The sequence below is a fragment of the Rhopilema esculentum genome, chromosome 21, assembly GCF_057945365.1.
Source record: "Rhopilema esculentum isolate cy_ngs chromosome 21, ASM5794536v1, whole genome shotgun sequence".
Taxonomy (NCBI): Eukaryota; Metazoa; Cnidaria; class Scyphozoa; order Rhizostomeae; family Rhizostomatidae; genus Rhopilema; species Rhopilema esculentum.
Genome location: NC_142835.1, coordinates 10,648,380 through 10,674,967, shown reverse-complemented (window position 1 = coordinate 10,674,967; position 26,588 = coordinate 10,648,380). Strand labels below are relative to the sequence as shown.

Below are 26,588 nucleotides of genomic sequence, written 5' to 3'. Positions count from 1 at the left end.
TCGTTGGATTTGATTGAAACAACTATTTTTGGGAGACAAGAGGTGTTTCATCCAGAAGAAAATGTTTGAAACGCAAGGAAAAAGTGCGTGGTCCAAAAGGGCGTGGTCCCTGACATATCTTTTGTCCTCCCACTTATCCCAGGCTGGAGCCGCCACTGCCCCACAAGTACTGGATTATGGTAGTGAAAAAAATTCTACTATTTGCCCACAGCATCAACACTGCCCCTCCTGCCTACATCTTGTGCAGGAATCCCTGATGAACAGTAAAGACATTTCAATTAACATTGAAAAAGTATCTGCACTAACACTGCTGATACTTATATGCACAAATGTCTTCACAGCTACATTATGCCAATCAAACAACATGCCAATCAGCCCTAACAGATACCTTACAAACTAATTCCAATCACAAAGCTTGTTATCATCATAAGGGCAAATGTGAGGTTTGTTTCAAAGAACCTGTGAATGCATATATCTGATAAAGATCCTTCTGTGAAGAAAGGAAAAACGATGAAGCTGGAATAAATTAGAAAGCATGACCCCAATGAAAAATTTGCTGATGATTACTAACATACAACAGCATTCGTTCCTTAAGCAAATTGGGAAAAGGCGTGGGGGTCTCTAGGTCTGTCCTATAAGAGAGCCTATTATAGATTTGTGGCCCCACAGTTTCGACCCTGTTTCTACTTGCCGCCTACGGATTCGGCAATGGGTTTTCTACGGATAATGGCTTCAGCATAAGATGCGTCTTGGGTCTTTCAGTGCAAACTAGCAATGGTGTATGGTACGGCTTTTAGGATCTGAATGCGTTTCCAAGAAATTCACCAAAATTATACAATGAAAGTTTGGGTCAACGCAACAGCATGTTCTGTGAATCAGAGTATAAACAACAAGAACTTGTCATACAATTACTATTTCTAGCAATTTTTTCCCTTCTACTTGCACCCTGGGTTGCGATGGAGGGCAGACGTTAGTTTGAGCTTGTTGAAGCGGAGGGCTTTGTAGACTAATGTACAGACTATTGACGACAATCAGCTAGAAGATGGGTCTATGAAGGCAATTTTAATGTTATGAGAAGTCAAGGATCAATCATCACACTCGAAAAGAAAACCTTGTCCTAGCCTTTTTACTTCGCCTCCTTCTGTTGATCTGGCCTAATGGCAGGTCGCGCAAGACAAATGAGAAGTTTTGAATAACTAGGCATAGCGTAGGCATAGTTTAGCCCCCAAGAGTATAGTCGCAGACTGTGTCTACGAATTAATGGAATTCCACCTGTACCAAAAGGTCAAAGTGAATCTAGCGAAAGCTGCTTAGCTAAAGTAAAAAATGTATTCAACGAATTGGTGGTTGACGTTCCAAATGTGGTCATTGACCGCGCACATCAAATCGGTCGCCCAAGAATGGTACAGGCAAAAAGAGTGCATCAAGTATTAGTAAGATTTACGATTTGGAGAAACTAGGATCATGGTCTATAGGGCCAGGAAAAATTATGGAGACGTCATATGGCCATAGGAATTAATGAATGGCGTGCGGGGATTGAGCTTAGGTTTAGATTTGTCCCAGTCGAGGTCCCAGTGGTATCTAAATTCTTATAACAGTTTCTTGTTCCTTTGCCTATTTGTACCTATTGTACCTGCTCATTTGGCTATCAGTGGTAGCTATCCCGCTGTCGCTCAGGATCGATTCATTGCTAAGTATTGTTCCTCGTTCTTTTTCCATAGGACTGGGTACCTTGGGAATGTCATATTTATGTGAAAGTAACCAGTTATGCAATTACTACTGTGTACTTCGCCATCTACCTGTTATTGCATATCTTTGACACGAGAATTATGTTGCTATTGAAATTCAACTGTTCCATAAAAACAATTTCTACAATTTTCCTCACTTGCTGTACGCTTTGTTTATAGGTTCAGTAATTGATACTTTCTATATGATCCCTCAAGACTTACTTTTACTCCTTTCTGGAGATATCGAATTGAATCGTGGTCCATAAACTGAAAACTGCGTGCGATTCTTTCATTGAAACTTAAACAGCATATGCGCAAGAAATGGAATAAAAATTCCACTCATTGAGTTGAAGCCTACAATTCTCTTTATAAATACGATGTTATTACAGTGTCTGCATTCATGCTGGATAGTAAAGTGCGAGATGAGGGGATCTCTATAGAAGGTTTCAGCAAGGAGGTGTTTGGCAATTATCATTAAAGTGATTCCAAAATCGAGGGTGTCTGCAGGTACTTTCGAGAGGGTCTGCCAATTACACGTAGAAAGGATCTTGAATTATTACAGGAAATAATAGTTGCTGATATAAAAACAGGCAGATATTCATAGTTACCGCAGCCCTAGTCCAAGTAATTAACAATTCGATGTTTCCATGGAAAAATTGCAGATGACTTTAACAGGAGATTTTGAAGCCCTGGCAAAACGACTAAACATTTCACTTAACATTTCACTCAACTTTTGTTTAATCATCGAAATTTTAGTGAAAAGTTTAGTCGTTTTGCCTCCCTGTTTAGTGTTGTTTAGTCGTGTTGAGTGTTGTTGAGCAAAGTTTGATCCTGGTCAAAAATGTTTAGCGTTGTTTTTAGTGTTGTTTAGCAAATGTTTAGTCATTTTGCCACCAATTAAACATTTGTTGTGATCGCGCAAGCGAACTAGCTGTGGAAATCCAAAGGTTTTCGTCTGTTTTCGTAGGTTTTCCTGTCTCCACGTGACCCAAAAGGCCTTTATGAGCATCTGCATATCTCGTTGTACGCTACTCTGTTTTCTTCAACAGTCAGCTTTGTTGTTAATTTGCTAGAAAGTCTTTTCTTTTCCTATCGCTTCATCTAATTCTTATTTTTATCCACTGCTTGTGCATGCAAAAAAATAAATTAAAAACAAATTCCAAACAACCCAACAGCGTCATAGACAGCTCGCAGTTCAAAAAAGTTGAGTGAAGTTTAGTGAAAAGTTTAGTCACGTTTTGCCACCCTCGCTTAACTTCGCTCAACTTCACTAAACAAAAGTTGAGTGAAATTTTTAGTGAAATGTTTAGTCGTTTTGCCAGGGCTTAACTGTAGATCATCTCAGTGGTAGGAGAGGGATGATGAATATCCTGAAGGAACTGCTCTAACTGAGTTCATAGAGACAAATAACTTGTACCAATTATTAAATGAGCCCACACACATACGTGGTGAGAACATGTCTTGCATTGATCTCATCATAACTGACCAATCTATTCTCTTTGTTTAGTCTGGGGTTCATCCTTCTTTGGACGATCATTGCCAACACCTGTTGAAAATATTTGAGGACCATTAACCGACGTTCTTTGTTCTATTATTCAAACTTGTTATGTTGTTTAAAGACAGTACCACAATAATCTCATATTCAGGTCACAGTTCTATCGCATATCTAATGTTACGTTTGTATTCGCATGCAAGTCACTTAATGCTTTTACCAAATTGGTTTTTATCGCGAAATAACTCGCACGGTTGGGGAATTTCCAAAACACCTGCTTGTCTATGGTAAATTGAATTTGTCTCCCTGCCCCACCACCACAAGAGACTATGTGGGACTACGCAAAAGCTGATATCCAGTCAATTAGGGATACAATTGAAGGGATTGATTGGGTTTCTCCACTTATGGGTCTTGGTTCAAATGAAATGACCAAAGTTTTCTCCACAACGATTTTTTCCATACTGTCTACTAACATACCAAACAAATTTGTCAAATGTAATGACAAGGATGACATTGATCTCTCCAAAGCGTTTGACAGGGTTTGGCATGAGGGCCTGTTATACAAATCAAAGTGCAATGGTATAAATGGGAACCTCTTAACCCTGATACATAACTAATTGGCAAATCGTAAACAGCGAGTTGTTTTGAACGGAAAAACTCGAAATGGGCAATTACTATATATATCATGGTGTTCTTGTTATTTATATCTCATAGCAGCTGATAAAGATCTCAGTATCAGTGTGCAAGCTGGGAAGTTTCTTGTTTTATTCCAGCTGGTCAGATAATTAAAATAATCTGCTCAGAGTTAAAGTTTTGTATTCCTACGAAACATTTTGTTGAAAATAACTCATGTTTTTTTGTTGATAAATAAAGATTGTCTGAGACCAAAATGATTAACATTTTTACCATATGCTTCGTCACGCACGCTATTGATCATCACTTAAGGTTTAAATTTGGTCATCACTTATGCTAGGAGATTTTTTAGATATCAAGAATGAAAACTTTGATATGTTATTCATTCGTATGCAGATTGGCAGTATGACAGAAGACACAAGTTCCCAAGCAGAGGTAGGCCTGCATGTTCAGATGTGAGGAATGGAAAATAAACATCTTGTTTTTTTCATCTTTTTCGTTTGCTTCTTAAAAAAGTACCTATCGTACTTTTATTGCTTAGTTGCGTGTCTTATCAACAAGTTTAATTTTACGAACAACAATAACTTGGAAATGGAAGCCTCTCAAACTTTTGCATTCTTAATGACTTGTTTTTGAGATTTGAGCCCTATCAAACGGATTTTAATTTGATTATTTAATAGAAACTTTCATTGGGGGATATCGTTTCTGTGAAAATTGCACCTGATCATCAATAAATTCATCAATACGAGTAGGAGTGGCAAAATTTAGAAAAAAATGTCCTGGTAATACGATGTTTTTCCCCGGTTTGCTGTAAATTCTGATGATTTCGCGTGTCCTAGGAAATAACAATAAAGTTTCAAACGGAGAAAAGAGACACAAGTAATAAGCAGACAGATTTTGGTGGCGTGGCTCTCACGCTAGACTTTCTGCTACTAAATAATATTTCATCATTTCTTCCTTTTCCTACAATTTCTTACCTATTCCTTACGCTAGGGCAGTAAACTATGGGGAGGGAGATTCACTGGAGCTGTAGACCCTGTTATGGAGTCTTTCAATGCCTCCCTTTCTTATGATAAGAGGATGTGGAAACAAGACATACAGGTACGTGCTTGGTGTTGTATTCAGAGACGCCAAAAGAACTGTAGAACAGGGGTTGGGAGTGCGAAGAATTGGAGCAAAAAATATTAGTATAAAGGAAAACTGCTCATTTTTGGGGAAAAACCCCTTGCGCTCCCGTTCTCCGTTATCCCTAATCCCTGAATGTATTTTGTATGTTATCTGAAACAAATGCTGCATTTATTTATTGTACCCCTGTTGTGTATGGTTTCTCAGTGTTCCCAAATGTTCTTTGCTTGATTGACTAAATAGATTTGCGATAGGGCACAATGCCCAATAGAAAGTTGTTTTCCTACGAATTTGCCACCCTCCCTTTGCCTTCGGTTTTGCTACTGCCTCACTTGGCGGACGCTAGGCAGTAGCGAAACAGAGGCTCATGGAGTAAGTGTAGCCTTTCTGTGTACGGTTACTAATCATGGAAAATCTAGGAAATTTTCGGAAAATGAAAATTGGCTTTTGGCCTCTCTAGTTTGATTGCTGCTGCACGATATTCATATACGATATCTGTTTGATTCAGGGATTTTGCAACGATTTTACTTTATTAATCAAATTAATCAGTACCAAAAAATGGGCATTTGTATCTTTGGTTCCCGGTTTAACAGTAGGAATTCATTGTTTTGTTTTCTATAATTCTGTTCGACTGTTTTTTATTTACTACTAGCCTAATAGTTGCACTTAAACTACCATGGATTGGTAACATATCTTGTTACGCTAACACTTGCGATTTGAAAGCCAGACTAAAGGCTCTTACACAACCGGTTATTTTTCACAACCGGTATGCTTTGCGATTATATTTTCAAAACCGGCCTAATATCGTACTGCATGAAAATACCAAACAAAATCAATTTCTCAAGACAGTTGCCGCGAAGCATGCTGGTTGCGCAAGAGTCTTTAGGCAGGCCATTACAAAATTTTACTTTGCTGTCAATCCTCGTGTTGTATACAGTACTAGGAGAGCCCTTCCATCAATTCAAAAGGATTGCATTCCTACCACCCAAAAGAGTTCTGTTGTTTATGAACTTACGTGTCAGTGTGATTCTGGCAACGTAGGACTCACAACCCATAGATTTGGAGATGGGATAAAACAACATGTTCCTTCCAACATAAGGAACAATGCTTGCATCTTCTGATTGGCCTATTTCGATCCACAACTGAGTATATATTTTCCATAGTGTTTTTTCGGACCCTTATTCTGACGTTTATACTCTGAGGAGTGTCAGACGAAAAAAGGTTTGCTTTTTGCAAAGCCTTTTTTTAATTCTGTACCGCCAAAAATTTGTTTACTAGCATTGTATTTGTTTCTACAGGGCAGCATAGCCTATGCGAAAGGCCTGAAAGGGGTAGATGTTGTGACCGAAGAGGAGTGCCAATTGATCATCGATGGACTCAAGAAGGTAACAGGGTCTTAAATAAGACAAAAGATGGGCACTAAAATGGCTTAAGCCATCTGATCAACAATCGACCAATCAAAAAGCATGATCTATAGTTGATTGCGGATGGCGTATGCTACTTTTGTACCTGTCGATTGTCTTAAGATGGTCTAGATAGATCTAACGTTTACATTGATTGTTGCAACCAAGAATGCGAATAGATGTTTTTCTTGCGGGAGGTAGGAAGCTAGGTTTAATGCAGAACTCCGATTCTGCTGCCTAGAATCTTAGGTGTAGAGTTTAGTTTTGCCTAAGAGGAAAGGGTTCGCAAAGATAGTTTAATATTAGGCGTAGTTTAGACAGCGCGTTATGGGTGCAGCGAATCAAATTCAATTAAATGCTGTCAAAATGCACTGAGAGCATGGAGGCGAACTATGAGACTTTTTGTGTTGATGGCCTATTTTCAAAAAAAGGAAATTCTCGGCAGCGCCCTTAAATGAATGAATGCCTCCTCTAAGTAATAATTATGGAGCTAGAAATAAATCTTTGGTGCTTCTTTGAAGATGGAGCATATTGTGCTTGAACGTACGGGGTGAGTTCAGATAGGGGGAGGGGGGCTCAAATTTCTTTGCCTTAAAAATACTAATGTCCATATGTTTACGGAGTATACTCTTAAGTATACTCTTACACATAAAAGCTTCTAATATTAATCGATCAATGATTGGCGACGTCATTAAAATGAGGCTAACTAATTAGCATTTTTAAAAACATGAAACGTTACAAAATAGCTTTCGAGTTTTCATTAAAAAATACGAATCTCTCCCTCGACGGCGACCAAACATATCGATATTAAAGAGGGCGACATTGTCAAGTCTTTGCTGGGTTACGAAGATATGTTTTTATGTGCCTAAGTGAGCTGAATGTCCGTTTCACTGAACATAATCCTGCTGGAATAGTGGCCAGGAGCGGGCCAGGATTTGCATCCCTTCAGCAAAATGTGGAACTAAGTCCAAAACATTGTCAACATGCATCATTTTAAGCAATCCACACACTTTTCTTCTTGATCTATTTGGTTTGCAGAATCTATTTGGTAGAAGAAGCAAACCTTTCTGATTATTTCTGTTGAAAGGCTAGCATTCACGCTTGCATTCCTTAATGCCAGTTTCGTAAGGCACTTTAGGACACCTTAGTTTGCTAACTAAGGGCGCCCGAATAAAAGGGGTCTAAGATGCTTTTACGTGCATATTTTTAAAACTTTGCTCAAGCTCAAATAACTTTCCAAAACTTCAAATCTCTTCAACTGAAGCGCTATAACTGAGCTACCCCTAGCTAACGAGGACAAATTCTTATTTTTTACATTTTGCTATTGTGTTTGACGTGATCTACACCTTTCGATTGGACCTTCTTGCAGACTGTAAGTAGAGGTCCCTTAGCAGATCTTTCGTCAGGGCCTCAGATGCCTCCTTTACGCCATTGCCAAAAGCACAACAGGTTTCTTCAACATTAAACCATTACTACTGGAAGCGCTCACGGTTACGGCCACTTTACTCATCTAAGAGATTTATAAAGAGGTTCAAAATGTAGTTTTCTGATACTTTTTTGTCTTTAGAGAAGGCTCCTGTCCGATTTTTGCCCGAAAAAATCAGCTGCCCGAATCTAGGGGGGCTGAAGCCTCCTCCCCTCCAGCCCCCCAACTCCCTGCCCCGTACGACTTTGCTGGAGCCTCCCTAAATTTTGCATGCTTGTCTAGAATTAAAAGAAATAAACAACAAAGTAATGGCTAAAAAATAACGCTGGTATTTCAGATGTAGCCTCCAGTATTTCGGAATGAAGAATAATCTGCATCCTTAGAAGGAAGTATGTCTGATCTATTTCGTAAGCAAATGATTCTCACTTGTAACCATTAGAAAGAAGCAGTCACCAAAAGTGTCTGTCCTCAGTAGATGTCTGTCTGCAACAAAAAATTACTGTGCCTGATTTTTTCTCAAAACTGGACACAAAAACCTGATTTTTGCTTTGTATTCATTATGAAACTCAAAGTTCGCTTTCTTTCGGATATCCAAATACAGCAGTATAGAACATATCGTTGCTTTTCTAGGTGGAAGAGGAGTGGGCGCAGGGAAGATTTGAAATCAAACCAGGAGATGAAGATATCCACACTGCTAACGAAAGACGTCTGAAGGTGAGCTTATGTCCATATTTAGGTGAGCATGTGGAACAGTTTGATCGAAAATTGTGTTTCGAATGTTGATAATTTTTTCACAGGTGTTATCTTCTGTTCATTCCGCTGGCCATTTCACATAGAATACACTTCGTTTCTACTCTTCTCTTCAACACTCTTCAACATGATAAAAGCATAGAAACAATAGTTGTACAGGGCAACCAAAGCAAGGTTCACTGTATGAGTCATGATAATAATTAAAAGGGTTCTCTTTATAACAATAGGGGGGTGGGTGGGTGGGTTTGTTGCGGGTCGAGGCTTCAGGAATTCCTATAATCCAATGATAAGAAAGCAAGAGTTGAAGTGCAAAAATTTCCTTTGACTAAAATTTTTGTGTTTTTTGCTAATGAAATTTGATTTCTATTATAATACCAATACTTCTCCTTTCTTCCGCATTGAAATCTTGTTTGCTTGTAGGTTTGACAATGACAGCCTGTTTTTCGTCTGGTTTGGTCTGGTAACCTTTTTTATACAGTAGAAAAACCCGCATAAAAGAACCTGTTTTTATAAGAACCTTTAGGCTGAAATTTAATTTTTTAAATCCTATAATTAAGAACCCCCAAAATGCTGAAATTTGGAAAGGTGCTTATATACATATATATATAAGAAAAAAGGTTTTTAGAATGGTATTTTTACACGCTATTCACATTGGCAAATTAAACCACTTTAGAGTAAATCAGATTATGGTATGTTGCATTCTAATTGGACAATCTAACAACACAAATTCATTTGATTGGTTGAAATTTAACATGAAAACAAAGCTGGTATAAGTGTGTATATTAGAATCCTTGCGGTGGAAAACATAGTTGATTTGTGCAAGACCTGTACGTATATAAGAACCTTGTTAAGAACCTTTTAGACTGGAATTTAGAATAGCAGCCTGTTAATTAAGAGCCTATTCAGGCTGCCAGAAAAAAACCTAGGTTCTTTTATGCGATTTTCTAATGTATATCCAGAAAAAATACTACAATACAAACTACATTCTACTATACTTGCAAATTACTCTACGATACTACAGGTACGATACCACGGGGAGCAAAGGACAATAACAGCCCCATGGCCATTACATGCAACTAGACAAACAAATAAGAACGCCATACGTACACATAATGAATGTTACAAAAAAGGAATAAAATGTGGATATATAGGAAATTACAGGTACAAGATAATGCGTTTTAGAAACTGACAACCTTTTCTCAAGTGTAAATTAGAATCTATTGTGATGCATACCGAACTTGTGCAGCACTTGTTGATGGGAAGAAAATGGGCGGACAGGAAGAATCCGGACAGGTATCATGTTTTGCTAGATGTCTTATTTTTAGGAGAGCGTTCCCTGACCCAAGGCGACCTGTGATTCGTTGATGCAATCTAAAAACTCCTCGAGGTGTATGCCATGAGGTTTATCGGATTATCCAAACCGGATTCTTCAGCTTCAGCAGTAAATATAAATACTGTGATAACAAAGAACTTTTGTGTTAGTTGCGAACTCTATTGCTTACTTCTCTATCTGAAGTTCAAAGGATCTTTGCGCCTTTCGTTTATAAATTTGTTTTGTTTGCAGTTTTCTCATTTATAGTTGAGTAAAACCTCTCTCCTTTTCTACTCTACGAAATATAGGTACTGATTAAAGGGCCTCTGCAGCCAAATTTTGCACTTGCATTTTATTGGCTAATCTAAAGAAGCTGAACCTGCTGATCACGAATTCGTTATTTGTTTTTCGATATATTTTACAGTTTGTGAGATATAAGCTCTTGCATTTCAATAATTGAATTGAATTAACCGACAAAAATTTTTCAGAGCCGTAGCTTTGTGGGCCTACACAGGTGATCAAAACAAAGTCGTGACACAGCATGGACACATTCCGACCCGCAAACTTAAAATGATTGTAAACATTTAATATTTTTCGATCCTAAAAAACCTCTGCTTTAGATTTAGATGCCGTTATCAATGCTTGACCATGACTCCTTCACGATTCGGTGGAAGATATACAAAATTCATGGCGAACGAGAGCCGCACATTGTGACGTCAGAATGTCACAAAACTGATTCGGCTTTTGTCGTTTTTTCTCGGAAAGGTGCAACTTTAAAGCCTTATAACTTCTAAACTAATTGGAATTTTGCAAAAAACAACGACTTTGCCATAATACACGCACCAAATGCTAACTTTTTAGTCAATAAAAAATTTTTTTTTTTGGCTGAAGAGGCCCTTTAAGCCTTTCATCGCTTAAGTCAGCCTAAACAGTGTCGCATAATAAGCGCTATCACTTTATTCCTGCCCTTTAAATGCCAGCGGTAGTCAAGAATTAACGGTTTTATTCATTTGATGGATTTTGCTGATGAAGTGAAAAAGTTAGTGAACGTATCTCTATGGATTGGAGAACAGAAAATTACGTTTTGTTATTAAATAAGTATCGTGGTAATTTCCAGGCGTTGAGCATGAGAATTTTCTCAATCAATCAGAGTGTGGTTAATGGGAAAAAAAGATGCTTAGGTCATGTTTGCTGATTTCTATTGGAGCGCATGATTTTGTTGTTACAGTTTAAGCAAATTTTAGGCCTATAATTGATAAAAGATTCCGTTTGCGTTTAACGTGTGTTATTGGTTTGCTGTATTCTAGGCGGAGTGGCAAAGTAGCGATCGCAACACCCAACTTCTCAGATATGTAAAATAAAGAAAATATTTCTGCTCCTTTACGGTTAGGAAAAAAATTACATCAGTCAAAGAATTGCTATCAGAGTATACGCATAAAATGCACAGCAATGGTTTTCTAATAAAAACATATCGATTGATGGAATATATATCAATATCAATTGAAAAATTGGAGATGCTTGGTGTATCAAAGTTCTTTTATCTGCCACATTTTGCTAGCCATCCTGCAATTCTGACATACAAAACTACGTCTTGTACGATTGTTGGTACACGACCGAACGGTTGTGGGTATTTGATTAAAAAAACTAAGGGTTATCTCAGTGAAAGTTACGTTTGGTATACATGTTCAGAATTCAGAAAAGAGTTTTCTTCCTAGGTATCTTTTTAAATTCATTTACCTTTTGATCGTTACCTAATCAACAGTTTCCGGTAACAAAGTTTTTTCCCTTATTTCATCTATTTTTGTGCATATTATCTGGGCCTTGTATGTGATGTTTTTTAGTCAGCCGAAACTGGAAGCAAATGTACGTAGAAGAGATTACAGGCCATTTTACAAAACCCCTTTCTGTATCGTTATTTGTTTGGCTTGCTGCATTCTGGGCGGAATGGCAAAGTAGCGATCTTAACACCCATCTAGAAGAGATTACAGGCCATTTTACAAAACCCCTTTCTGTATCGTTATTTGTATCTGTTTATATCTAGTATTCGAAGGTAGTTTTTAAGACACCGAGAAGCTTATGATTATCGAGCAGTGTCCTGGTCCTTCCTCTCGATGTGACCACACTTCGTGATTTCTTTTCTACACCTGGAATTACAGAGAGCTGGCGACTCTTCTCACTATAGGTGAAAGTGTTTTTTCAAATTAGAAGGTTTTCCTTTTGGTTAGGTTTTTCTTCAAATTTGCTAATAAATATTCCGCAAAACTAAAGATTTGTCTTACTTGAACAATACGGTGAACGGTAGAGTTAGCAAAGAGGCTTTAATAATCTCGCCATTAACAAGGTTATGGGCAATGCGGAGACTTTGGAGCTCATGCCCTGCATATTTCGAAGGAGCTATAAGGAATATGTATGCTAGTGTAGATATGCAGAACTGATAAAATTCTTTAATAGAAAACCCTCCTGAAAGAAGGCTTGCTCTCCTAAAAAGAACCTGATATTTTACACCGGTGTTTGTCAACCTTCCTAATCCTCGGCACATTTTTTTATTCAAAATATCACGAGATACACCACTAACAGAAAATTTGAAACTCTGTGGCTGATATCAACAAAATAAAGTCGTTCTCGTCGAAGTGTATGGAATAGGAATCAAATGAATATATTATTTACAGCAAGATTATTATAGGAAAATTAATTATTATCATTATTTTAATAATTATTATTATAGTAAAATTATAGGAAATATTATTTAAAATAAAATTTCATGTTTTTTCACTCCTTGAAAAACCGAGGCAATTTCAGAAGCATAATCAATGTACAACCATTGCCAGAAGTACTTGGAACATCAAGCAATGTGCGTTATGTTTTTATATTTTTCAATTCGTTTCCCGAATACTTTTATTTCCGTCCACCTTTCTTCCGCACAACAAAATGCTGGTAGTTTAGAAAAATATCATAGAAGGAGCAGGAAAAACTTCGTTTTCTATTAAACCAACATTGTTCAAGGGAGGGAGGCCTAATCCCTTACATCGTTTTCTATTAAACCAACATTGTTCAAGAGAGGGGAGGTTTAATCCCTTACATCGTTTTCTATTAAACCAACATTGCTCAAGAGGGAGGAGGCCTAATCCCTTACAACGTTTTCTATTAAACCAACATTGTTCAAGAGAGGGGAGGCCTAATCCCTTACAACGTTTTCTATTAAACCAACATTGTTCAAGAGAGGGGAGGCCTAATCCCTTACATCGTTTTCTATTAAACCAACATTGCTCAAGAGGGAGGAGGCCTAATCCCTTACAACGTTTTCTATTAAACCAACATTGCTCGAAAGGGAGGAGGCCTAATCCCTTACATCGTTTTTTATTAAACCAACATTGCTCAAGAGGGGGGAGGCCTCACCTAGGCTTTTGCCCCGATGCCCGTTCCGCCTAGCGGCGGCTCTGCCTTAAGCTGAATTAGTGTACCAAGACTCTTGGCAGGCATTTTAACCTTTTCCATGAAAACAGCCAAAAGCCATCAGCTTATTTATTATTTCTGGTTTTTGTTGAAAGGAGTATAGCAACAATTGCAATGCAAAGCTAGTGCAGTAAATGGAGAATGAAAGGATATTTGCAGCTGTAGAAATATTGGTTTCATAGATATTGTTAATCTAATGTAACCAAGTCCCTTCATAAAAGAAGACTATTTCCGAAAATGCTAGCTCCGACATGCTTCTGGCAAGGATTAAAATACTGTTTCTAGAGTTGTAGAAAATATAGAAAAATGTCTCTATAAACCGAAAGAAACTTTGAACTTGACCTTCGATGTCTCCGAATTTAGCTTTGCTGTCTGGTGATTTCGATGTTTCACGAAAAACAATTGAAAACTAAGATAAAAAGATATCATTCCAGAGTCCTAAAAATTGCATACAATTATTGAATAATTAATCAGCGCTATTTACCTTGGCATGCAACAGCCGTTGTACGAGCGGGAACAAAAAAATTGGGCTTCTTTACTGCACTGAAGTGAAGGTTGTGTCGATGGTTGTGTTCTTTCATAACCTTTGCTGTGCTTCCAGCGATTAAGTAGGATTAGTATTTTTAGCTAATTTCAGATATTTGTATTCTGCATGAAGCAGTATATTTTCCCATGAACTGATCTCTACGATTTTACATGTGATTTTGTCTCTGCGGGCAGTTCGTATTGTTTCAAAATGTTCGATCAATCGCTTTTTGAAACCATATTTCAACTTGCTGTCGGCAAATAATTGCTAGCACGGCAATACCTCTTTTTATTACTTCTTTCTCCGCATTTTAGCGAAAAGCCAGGAAGCTGTTCGCTAACCTACCTTCGGAAGCTGGGTAGTAGGAAATTTAAATATATTTAACAGTTTGTAAAGGTAAAGTGTACTTAGGTGAGTCCCAACGCTTCTACAGCGTCTCAAAAGAATTATATTCGGAAAATTTCGGAATTTTTGTTTTTTTGTCGAAACATTTTGGAAGTTTGAGCTTCACTCCAAAAATATTAAACTCCCTCTACTTCCATGTCAGACAAGTTGGTTCGTGAAAATTACGCCTGGGCAAGCTGACCTATTTGAAAAGTTTTGCCATATTTATTTTTAAATTGGCTATAGCACTACTTTTTGACAGGGGGCTATCGCACCCCTACTTTTTGACAGGGAGCTATTACACCCCTACTTTTTGCCAAAACCGTAGAGAATTATGGTATGGACTATCATCAATCCTCCATAATTAATATAATTGGCGTTTTTTGCCCTTTTCAACTTTCAAAATAAAAAATATCTAATTGTTTAAATTAGAGTCTATTTGATGAAAGTGTCCCTTGCAGATCATAAGCATGGGTGATCTTTTTAGTTCTGTTCCTGAATTTCTCGATAAGAAATCACAAGCAGCCGCAGAATTATTTAATCAATGTATTGCATTATCAAGAGATCTATATCTTAAGGACTTGTTTTGTCAGAAATTGGCTTTTTAGCTAAAGTATAAAGATTCTAAGAGATTTTTAGGTTGATTCTTGGGTATGAAGCGCCAAGGAAAAATTTTGATCTATGAGGACCCCAAGAAAATTTGCAAGCTAGAAAACAAAATAGCCGAAACATGGCATACCAAATCAATTGTAAAAAATGATTCGACAACTAGTCAAAATTTGTTCACAAATCCAGAGAGTGCCGAACCGTATCGTGACGACAATTTTAAAATCATGGGGCAGGCAAGATCAATGTTTTCACTCGTGATTTTTGGAATCTGTTTATGCGAAACAAAGGATTCCGATTTGTGTAAACAGAAAGAGTCTCTAGCAGTACCTGACGATTATACTCTGAAGAGTTTCAGGCGAAAACTGCTTCAGTGTGCTATGACATCTTTGAAAATGTATGACAAACCTGTCTTTAAGTAAAAATTTACTGGTTGTGAGTGGGCTCGGGAAAATCTTAGAAATGGCAAAATTTGACGGTCTTGTGTAGGCATTTTTACCTTGTTTCCATTCTCATTCCATTCTCATCAATCTATTCAACGACAGCTTTTGCTTTGCTTTTTTTGTTTATGAAAAACTCAAGCATCCACAATTTTGAGATACAACTCGTTTAAGCTCAAAATCTTTCTAGTGCGCTTGTAATGTTTTTGCCAGTGCTTCTCATGGTCAACTTTTTGTCAATCGCCTTGAAAAAAGTCATTCTCTACAATTGATAATGTGGAACGAAAGCTGCAATACAGGGGGCTTGGGGGCCAAAAATTTTTGAAATCATAAAATTGTTTCGATTAGCACAATCTGAAACAGATGAGAGGTTGAATCCTCTCAGCGATGAAGTTTGTTGAGCATTCTTGTCTTATACGCCATTTACTGGGAATCACTCTGCTTGGAATGCTGTGGGATCACTCTGCTTGGAATGCTGTGGAATCACTCTGCTTGGAATGCACTGGAATCACTCTGCTTGGAATGCACTGGAATCACTCTGCTTGGAATACTGTGGAATCACTCTGCTTGGAATGCTCTGGAATCACTCTGCTTGGAATGCTCTGGAATCACTCTGCTTGGAATGCACTGGAATCACTCTGCTTGGAATGCTCTGGAATCACTCTGCTTGGAATGCACTGGAATCACTCTGCTTGGAATGCTTTGGAATCACTCTGCTTGGAATGCTGTGGGATCACTCTGCTTGGAATGCACTGGAATCACTCTGCTTGGAATGCACTGGAATCACTCTGCTTGGAATGCACTGGAATCACTCTGCTTGGAATGCTGTGGAATCACTCTGCTTGGAATGCACTGGAATCACTCTGCTTGGAATGCACTGGAATCACTCTGCTTGGAATGCACTGGAATCACTCTGCTTGGAATGCTCTGGAATCACTCTGCTTGGAATGCACTGGAATCACTCTGCTTGGAATGCTGTGGAATCACTCTGCTTGGAATGCTGTGGAATCACTCTGCTTGGAATGCACTGGAATCACTCTGCTTGGAATGCTCTGGAATCACTCTGCTTGGAATGCACTGGAATCACTCTGCTTGGAATGCACTGGAATCACTCTGCTTGGAATGCTGTGGAATCACTCTTCTTGGAATGCACTGGAATCACTCTGCTTGGAATGCACTGGAATCACTCTGCTTGGAATGCACTGGAATCACTCTGCTTGGAATGCACTGGAATCACTCTGCTTGGAATGCTCTGGAATCACTCTGCTTGGAATGCTCTGGAATCACTCTGCTTGGAATGCTCTGGAATCACTCTGCTTGGAATGCTCTGGAATCACTCTGCTTGGAATGCTCTGGAATCACTCTGCTTGGGGGAATGCTCTGGAATCACTCTGCTTGGAATGCTCTGGAATCACTCTGCTTGGAATGCTGTGGAATCACTCTGCTTGGAATGCTCTGGAATCACTCTGCTTGGAATGCTCTGGAATCACTCTGCTTGGAATGCACTGGAATCACTCTGCTTGGAATGCTCTGGAATCATTCTGCTTGGAATGATCTGGAATCACTCTGCTTGGAATGCTCTGGAATCACTCTGCTTGGAATGCTGTGGGATCACTCTGCTTGGAATGCACTGGAATCACTCTGCTTGGAATGCTCTGGAATCACTCTGCTTGGAATGCTCTGGAATCACTCTGCTTGGAATGCTCTGGAATCACTCTGCTTGGAATGCTCTGGAATCACTCTGCTTGGAATGCACTGGAATCACTCTGCTTGGAATTCTCTGGAATCACTCTGCTTGGAATGCACTGGAATCACTCTGCTTGGAATGCACTGGAATCACTCTGCTTGGAATGCTCTGGAATCACTCTGCTTGGAATGCTCTGGAATCACTCTGCTTGGAATGCTCTGGAATCACTCTGCTTGGAATGCTCTGGAATCACTCTGCTTGGAATGCACTGGAATCACTCTGCTTGGAATTCTCTGGAATCACTCTGCTTGGAATGCTCTGGAATCACTCTGCTTGGAATGCACTGGAATCACTCTGCTTGGAATGCTCTGGAATCACTCTGCTTGGAATGCTCTGGAATCACTCTGCTTGGAATGCTCTGGAATCACTCTGCTTGGAATGCTCTGGAATCACTCTGCTTGGAATGCACTGGAATCACTCTGCTTGGAATGCTCTGGAATCACTCTGCTTGGAATGCTCTGGAATCACTCTGCTTGGCATGCTCTGGAATCACTCTGCTTGGAATGCTCTGGAATCACTCTGCTTGGAATGCACTGGAATCACTCTGCTTGGAATTCTCTGGAATCACTCTGCTTGGAATGCTCTGGAATCACTCTGCTTGGAATGCACTGGAATCACTCTGCTTGGAATGCTCTGGAATCACTCTGCTTGGAATGCTCTGGAATCACTCTGCTTGGAATGCTCTGGAATCACTCTGCTTGGAATGCTCTGGAATCACTCTGCTTGGAATGCTCTGGAATCACCCTGCTTGGAATGCTCTGGAATCACTCTGCTTGGAATGCTCTGGAATCACCCTGCTTGGAATGCTCTGGAATCACTCTGCTTGAAATGCTCTGGAATCACTCTGCTTGGAATGCTCTGGAATCAATCTGCTTGGAATGCTCTGGAATCACTCTGCTTGGAATGCTCTGGAATCACTCTGCTTGGAATGCTCTGGAATCAATCTGCTTGGAATGCTCTGGAATCACTCTGCTTGGAATGCTCTGGAATCACTCTGCTTGGAATGCTCTGGAATCACTCTGCTTGGAATGCACTGGAATCACTCTGCTTGGAATTCTCTGGAATCACTCTGCTTGGAATGCTCTGGAATCACTCTGCTTGGAATGCACTGGAATCACTCTGCTTGGAATGCTCTGGAATCACTCTGCTTGGAATGCTCTGGAATCACTCTGCTTGGAATGCTCTGGAATCACTCTGCTTGGAATGCTCTGGAATCACTCTGCTTGGAATGCTCTGGAATCACCCTGCTTGGAATGCTCTGGAATCACTCTGCTTGGAATGCTCTGGAATCACCCTGCTTGGAATGCTCTGGAATCACTCTGCTTGGAATGCTCTGGAATCACTCTGCTTGGAATGCTCTGGAATCAATCTGCTTGGAATGCTCTGGAATCACTCTGCTTGGAATGCTCTGGAATCACTCTGCTTGGAATGCTCTGGAATCACTCTGCTTGGAATGCTCTGGAATCACTCTGCTTGGAATGCTCTGGAATCAATCTGCTTGGAATGCTCTGGAATCACTCTGCTTGGAATGCTCTGGAATCAATCTGCTTGGAATGCTCTGGAATCACTCTGCTTGGAATGCTCTGGAATCACTCTGCTTGGAATGCTCTGGAATCACTCTGCTTGGAATGCAATTAATTTTGCTGGACATGCCTCTCTGTATGCTAGGCATTCTTCTGCTTGGCATGCTTTTCCAAGACTTGGGGTTTGTTGAGCATACTCACCTTATCATTGCTGTTTCCTAGGCCTTTCTTTGCTGCGCATGCTTTTTTAGGACAGGTTCCTATTGGGCATGCTCCTTTAATCATTAAAATTTATGTGTACCTCGAAAAAGTGCTGCCCTGTGGGGAGTCATCTACTAGATTTCTCAAGGAGCAGAGTTTCAATACTGGCGAGTTTCTTGATGAGCTAGAAACCGGAAAAATACCATTCTTATTTGAAAGTGAAAATACTTCCGTTAAGAAGAACTACAGACTTAAATCTGTGTTACCTGCTGTCTCCAAAGTACATAAAAGAATCATACAAAATCAAATAATTACCTTTGTGTAGCCTATGATTTCCATCTTTGTGGCTTTCGCAAAGGATATAGCATACAACATGCATTAATGGGACTTGTGAGACATTCTTGAGATTTTCTTGACCAAACTGGTTATGCAGAAGGTTTCTTATGGATCATTATTTGTCATTGATTGCCATAATCATGATTTGATTATCGAGAGAACTCAATGCATTCAGTTTTAGTAGAGGTTGACTTGAGCTCACTCACATTTTAATCAGTAAAAGAAAACAGAGAGTAAACTTAAATGGTTCTTTTATTGAATGGAACGAAACAACAAAAGATGTACTGCAAGGCTCAGTCTCTGGACCTCTCTTATTTGATTAATTTTCAGATTAAATTTTCTATTTGGTGAATGAGACTTAGATCTGCATTGATGCAGATAATGCGACTAGATCCACTCAACATTATCTAAAGAAATCTACAGTTGCAAAATGTAGAAATTTATTAGACCGAAAATTAGCTGAATCCCAAATTGATGTCTATAATGTTTTTTTGAGAAAAAAATCTCATGTAGATTGAGTATTAACGGCAACTTGTTAGTATAGATTTCACACACAAATGTGCGTGGAATAGAAGTAATCAAGTACACTAGACAAAATCTATGGCATTTGTATTTCTAAGCCAACTCCTTCTATCCTTGCCTGTCTCATTTTCTGTCTGTCTCATCATGGCCTCTCTCATTTTCTGTTTGTCTTAAACATTGCCCAGGAAAGGTCTTTTCCTTCTACTTTTGACATCTTTCTTCTATACTGACACCTAGATTCTTACTTCTTCTCTCAACCTCCTACAGTAACATTTCATCAATGTATAGCAAATCCCCATTTCCTCGGGATCCCTTTCTACCCCCCCCCCCCCCCCACCCCCGTTGCTCTTCGGTAGTAAAGACTTCTTTTCAAGAAAGGTGTATGTCTCTTCTGCAATTATTCCAGTGAGGGTTTTCATGCCAATGACAAAAATGTTATCGACCTGTAATGGCTGAGATCATTTTCTTTAACTGAATCTTTCCGTATCAGCGCTGTCTTTCCTTTTGTCATCCATTCTGGCACTTTTCTTTCTTTTAAAAAATCGGCAAGCTTGTGCTTTAAGCTCTAGTGCATACCTGTGCAAAATTGTAAAGTATTCGCACCAGCATCCTTGAACCTTGGTCCGGGTGCTTTCCCATTCGGCAACCTTTCCATTTTCTTCCTAAAATTTTGCAACCACTTTCCATCTTTGTTATGCTTCACCTTCTTGCTCCAGATTTAAGACCAGAAGTCCCTTGCTTGCTCTGGTTGAGGTGCTTGGCTCTCCTTTTGCTTTCTGCCGCAGTCAACATTCTGGTAGAATTGGTTTTGGTTATTTTGAAATATTCTGTTTTGTTGGTATTGGTTAATTCGACCACTGTACCGTTTAATTTTATCAGTCTTAGCTGCTATTCTCTGCCTAATTTCTTCCCTTCCAAAGTTACCTAAAGATAAATACAATGCGGACAAAATTTTTGTTTTTATTATGCTTTGTTGTTAAATTCGAGAATAACTGCCTAGAACACAACTTTCTGCACCTTCAAATTTTCGGAGGATGCTACAGATTAGCCTTCCCAAGCTCTACAAGAGTGCTTATTTTGCTTAGTGGGAAGTAAAATAGAAGAACACAATCATCCTGGATTAACCTGCACCTTTTTCGTTGCTTATTGTTTTGAAAGTCGCTTTCTCTGTTTTTGTTAGACAGCTGTTGGCATCTGCTGAGTTTAATTTGGCTCAAACCGTTCAATTGTTTTAAAGCGACAGTTTTTCGTAGAACCTGCAGTGTGTTTCATCCATATTATAATGATGAGCCATGTTCAAGTTTAATTTGTGGCTCCCTGTTACTACGCGTCTAGAATGCTAATCATTTCAATTTCTTCGCCTTTTCATTTTCACGAAGTGCAATTTTTATTGCCTTTAAACCAATCTTACAACAACTAAGAAAGAAACGAAATAAAATATCTAGATGTTTAAAGTAGATATTTAAAAACATATACAATTTAACAATATAGACCGGTACCTTTTAGGGACCGTGCTTTGGCAACTATTGCCTGCTCCACATATAGTCTTCCTGAATTCGAAAATTGTAGAACAATTCCTAATAGAGAACGGGTTTTCATTCCAAACTTTTATACCAGAGGCCAGAGGAGAAAACTTTTTTTAAACTTTCAGGCTAGAGTTATGCGAAACCGGATTACCTTCGTAGCAGAGTAACTTTAACTCCGAAGTGATATTTGGGGTAGCAGTTACACCACGACGCTCCGCTTACTCATACGCCTGCATTCCTCTGCATTTCTGGTACACAATGCAGCGTGCTTTTGAAAATCCATGCGTAAAATGCACCAGATTAAATTATTTGATGATCTTTTCGAAGCTGTGTGCTGTTGTAATTTCATTTTCAATAACTACTGCATATAGTGACAAAAACAACCCTGAAAATTGAGAGATAAGTGATGGGGTTCGTTGGACAGATAGCGACACAGGTTGCTTTCTGATGTGTTTAAGTATGTGTTCAGTCCTAGGGCAACTTCAATGAAATATGGGAAGAGTTGAAATCCAAATACGAAAATATTGGGACGATTTCATTGGGCATATTGTTTCGAAGCGGATTCGTGCGATTACACTGCAACGCTCCGCTGCGGAGTGACTCCGGAGTGACTTTCCTATCACCTCCAGAGCGGATTGATTTTCACTACGTTAATCAGAGCGTTGTGTACCGGATTGGTGTGGCGTAGTGTAACTCAAACCCTATCCGATATTAAAGTTACTCCGCTCCGAAAGCAATCTGGTATAACGTAACAGGCACCTCAACCTTGCTTCGGTATATTGACGTTTAGTGGGTTTCCTAATGTGTAAGTTGATACCGGAGATCTTCTTGAAAATCTTCCCTTTTGTCTTGGCGAAGATCATCAGTTATCTTGGAATCATGCTCACCCTGTTACATTTACTTACGCTTGTACTAGACAACCGGCGGTGCAGACCCAGGTATGCGGGTCTTTGAGCGTCGGGAAAATCTGCAGAATCGTTTGTTTTCTAAATACTGCTTGTTCTCAGTTGACACCTGAGTTGAATTTGCACCAAACTCAATTTAATGATCTAGATATTACTGTAGCTCTTAAAGATTGAAGACTGCCTAAACCCCTTCTTTTTGTATGGAAGAAAAATTGAATCTTGCGTATATTGTGGTACTGTTTGGATTAATTATTTCTCTTTCTGTTCTGCTTTTTTTGTTCTGGTTCTGTTTTTGTGATGACGTAATATATAAACAAAGATATGTTTTTTCTGATCTTCAAGCGAATTAGACCTTGTGCTGCTTAAAATTTTAAGAATATTTTTAAGCTCAAAATTAGCAAATCTTAAGAATATTGAGGCTCAGCAAAAAATGTAGATATTCTTATAAAAAAGTATGTAAAATAACTGTGTTTTCCTTGGTCTTTCACGATGTAATATTTTTCCTGCAAATTCCTAACGTTTTGATAAAATCGTTTGAGATTTCGTTCGATGAGTTTAGCTTGTTATGATTACCGTTAAAGAATCCACTTAGAATATAATTTTCGAAAAGAATTTCAGGCCTTGAAATACTTTTTAGATGAATGGATTTACTTTCTTCCACTTTAGGAACATATTGGCTCAGTTGGCGGTAAACTACACACAGGACGCAGCAGGAATGACCAGGTTTGACTGTGTTTTTCAACCATTAGGTTCATTATGTTAGAGATCTGCATTTTTTTGCATATGCTTCTAACAGATGCATAGAGAATATCACATGCTTCTAACAGATGCATAGAGGCTTGATAGATAGAAGATGTGTATGTGTCCTCTTTTGAATAACATTTTTGTTTTCTTGTACATCACATCTTTCTTTTTGTTCTTAACATGAAATCACAACGCTAATATCTATATTTTATCGTTTGCTGTGCCAGCCATTTTTTCCCATTATTCAGTGCCTCCTTGATTTTACACATCTCATCTTTTCCAAATCTCGTTGATCTGAAAAGAAATTCAAACCATCTGATTTTTTTGTTTTCCCAGACTAAGACTGCACCAAATACTCTATGATGTTTACCTTTATTTTCTTTCGATATCTCTACTCTTTGTCCGTATAACTACAAAATTATGTCGAAATATGATCAAACTCAAGACCATAGGATAAGAGCAAAGTTTATGAAGGTTTGTTTTCGTTTTCGCATTCAAAGCTTCTCCAATATTCGAGAAAGGAATCTAATTCTGTTACTATTGCTTGGCTAGTTGCAAGCTATCAGAAATTTTTCTTGCAAAACTTTTTCTTCGTTTCATTTTTGCAAAAGTGTCGCTTAAGTAACCAAGCGATCTAATTGAAAGAGCTGCTTTATTAAGGTTCGGTCTTTTCTTCTATAAATTGTATGAAATCACACTACTATTGCTTGACAAGTATTGCATGCAACTCAAAATCTGTCTTAGAAACATAAAATACCTGCTTTCTTCTGATCTTTCCTTCATTGGCCAATTCTCCTTTGGCCTTTAAATTTGATCGTTTGTAGCTTTGTCACATTGAATGTGGCTTGGTGCCAGAATCCCCTCATAACAACTGTATTGGAGAGAAACGTTATAATTTCATCTTTGATGTTATCGTTTTGTAAATTTCAACTGCGAAGCGTATTTTTCTGTCTTCTCTCTCAATTCAGCAGGAGTCGCTAACCTTTTTTAATCCAGGCGCACGAGGTCATCGACATAGAATAATTTGGTTTTGCCCACAAGTATTGAATTTCATGGATTTTCTGTTAAAGCTCGAGAATAAACCCCAATAGAAATGTTTCTGTTTAAAAATTGACCTGTGCAGCTTTGGACTTCAGCGTGGCTTGAAAATTCCAATTCCTTCGTCATTTATCCCAAAAGAAGCTGAAACAGACTGTGGAAGATTTGAATCACTTCAGAACAGGCTTTGAAGATTATTTACAGAAAACAACAAAAAGATTGCAAACTAATGTCGATCAATAGCAGCAAAAAATTCAAGAATTGTCTCCTGGTCTTTAAATGCCTAAAGAAAACATGTATTCACAATAAAAAGAAGTTATGAATACATGTATCAAATCTTTGAATCATAATTAGAACACTCGACACAACAAATATGCAGTGCAAATCCCGGGAGTAAAAACAGAAGCAGGAAAAAGGTCCCAAAGTTTACATTGAACTTCCAAGAGCAACCTTCACCAGTTGGACTCATTTCTTCTTTTTAAACATAAGCTAAAACAATTTTATATTAACGGTTAAAATTGATTTATGCTTGTAAAAGTGAATAGTTTTACCTAACTATCATCCTTTCTTTGTTTGTAACATTTCATTGTAACATATAGCAGTTATAGATACAGGACCCAGATACAGGATACATTTTTATTTATTTATTTATTTATTTATTTATTTATTTATTTATTTTTTTTTTTTATTTTTTATTTATATATTTATTTATTTATTTATTTATTATTTATTTATTTATTTATTTATTTATTATTCATTTATTTGTTCATTTATTTATTTATTTGTTTATTTATTTATTATTTGATAATTATCAGTAATTTGAATTCAAAGATTGGCAGATGCTTATTTTTTTGTTCTCTAGATGAAGGATAGGCAGTACGCATTAGAATTTGTGCATAAAGTATATCAAAATTTTGAAAACGTTCTGTAGCTCTTGCAATTTGTGTTTCTACTCGTTTTTACTGGTATTGAAGTTAATTTTTTAAAATCCCTATCCTTTATAATAAAAGATGGACACCGCGGTCCTGATGCGTTTTCGGAATGCATATTTTTCAAATCTAGGATGAATTTTTTGAATCATTAGGTCAATACTCGCAGCATTTCGCAAACTGCCTTGTCCAGCCGCCCATTTTCTCGCTAATGTCGAATGTTAAACAGGCTCCATAGTGCTTCAGCTGCCCTTGAAACGTCGTTATTCATCCTTGATCAAGTTAATAATTAATTCCTATTTTGAATTAATTATTTTCTGAGACAAGAGATTCTAAAGAAATATGCAAAATCCTTGAATTTTGCGATGGTATTTTATAACTTGCCTTAAATTTCTCCTGAAATTATTACGATGGTATCGTCTTTATAAAAAAGAGCATCTTTGAAATTAATGCCCAGGCTGTTCTTTGCTCATTGTTCATGGAGGGGTATTCTTCGCTACCTGGAAAATGGAATTATTGATTTATTTTGATTTATTTTCGAATGTCTTTATTTTTCTATGAAATATCAGACACAAGAATCTCTCATATTTTTTCAAAGTTGAACATTATTAAAGAATTCAGTAAAACATACTAAAAGTGCTTATTTCTATTTGCCATATTTTATTCAGTAACGGTTGAGTCTTAGCAAAAATTATTGAAAGACTGCTTGCAATCTCAGGACGGCAATTTCAGTTCTTTAAAGTTATTTTTCTGAAATCGCTGTTCCGGTACAACCGTATACGGTGAAGTGCCAGTTTGAGCCCGTCACATATTTTTAAACACTCTGCAATGGCTTACAACGTTGTGTATAACCAGAAGTTTATTCACACATCTTGTTACCCCAACCCCCCTCCCCGTTGACCGACCATTCACGATATTTGTGTATATGAACAATGAATTTTGTCGTGAATTTAATATAAAGATGCTTGACAAGAAAGACAAATGTACGTTCATTAGTAGAAAATATCCGTTAAAAACGCCAAAGTTCTTTACAAATGGATTCGTCCTTCTTGAGACGATTAATAAGCATAAAACAAATGTCGCGAAAGAAGAAATTAACAGGTACTTTTCACGTGACATCATAACAACCTAAATAGTTAGTTTTTCAGCCTATTACATTTATTTTACTAAGCTGCTGTCGGAACGGCAGGTGAGGTTTTATCATTCTTCAAAATGGCTTTTGATTTTGCATTCCATTCTTAACAGCTCTTGTTCATATTTTTTTGAGAAAGCGATCGAAGGAACTAGCAACAACGTAGAAGAAATCCTTCATTTTGTGTGGGATGTTGGAGTATGCCCTACATAAGGTTATACATATATTATATACAACGGCTGTAATTTCCGAAGTCGTTGAATTCGTTATATGCGTAGGGAAAGCATTGCTTTTTTCGGGGGGAGGGGAAGAGTTTGTTTCCGAATAGCTGGAACATATGCGCATGTGTTGCTAACATAAAATTTCTCTAGAATGGGTATTTTAATAACTTGTAAAAATCTTTTTCAGTGTAGAGATAGAGAATCTTCGGAAATCTTCGGACTTCAAGGGTAACCTGTATGCTATGTACTTGTAGGGTAACTTGATATTTGTATGTTTTTTATTATAGGTCTGTTAGATTTAAATTAGGTCATTTGTAGCATAGCAATAATTGCTTCAGCTTCAAAATACTCAATGACTAAAAACAGACTGATTGCAAGCTGGCCCTTGCAGTGTTCGTTCTTCGCTTCCTCTTCGCCGATTGCGGTTGTTTCAACGCCAGCCGTAAACGTAAGTGTCGATTATCTGCTGCTGAACCCGCTTAGTTTT

The 26,588-nt window shown here is 38.1% G+C and overlaps 1 protein-coding gene across 1 annotated transcript in view; it reads left to right on the top strand.

The window, feature by feature from the left end:
* LOC135684185 (argininosuccinate lyase) overlaps positions 1–26,588 on the top strand; it is a 61,045-nt gene that overhangs the window by 3,168 nt on the left and 31,289 nt on the right. The window contains exons 2-6 of the mRNA XM_065199626.2: positions 4,249–4,287; positions 4,846–4,953; positions 6,276–6,362; positions 8,437–8,520; positions 22,704–22,760. Coding sequence (XP_065055698.1) covers positions 4,258–4,287; positions 4,846–4,953; positions 6,276–6,362; positions 8,437–8,520; positions 22,704–22,760 — 366 coding nt within the window. The 5' untranslated portion in view covers positions 4,249–4,257. The remainder of the gene's footprint in view (positions 1–4,248; positions 4,288–4,845; positions 4,954–6,275; positions 6,363–8,436; positions 8,521–22,703; positions 22,761–26,588) is intronic.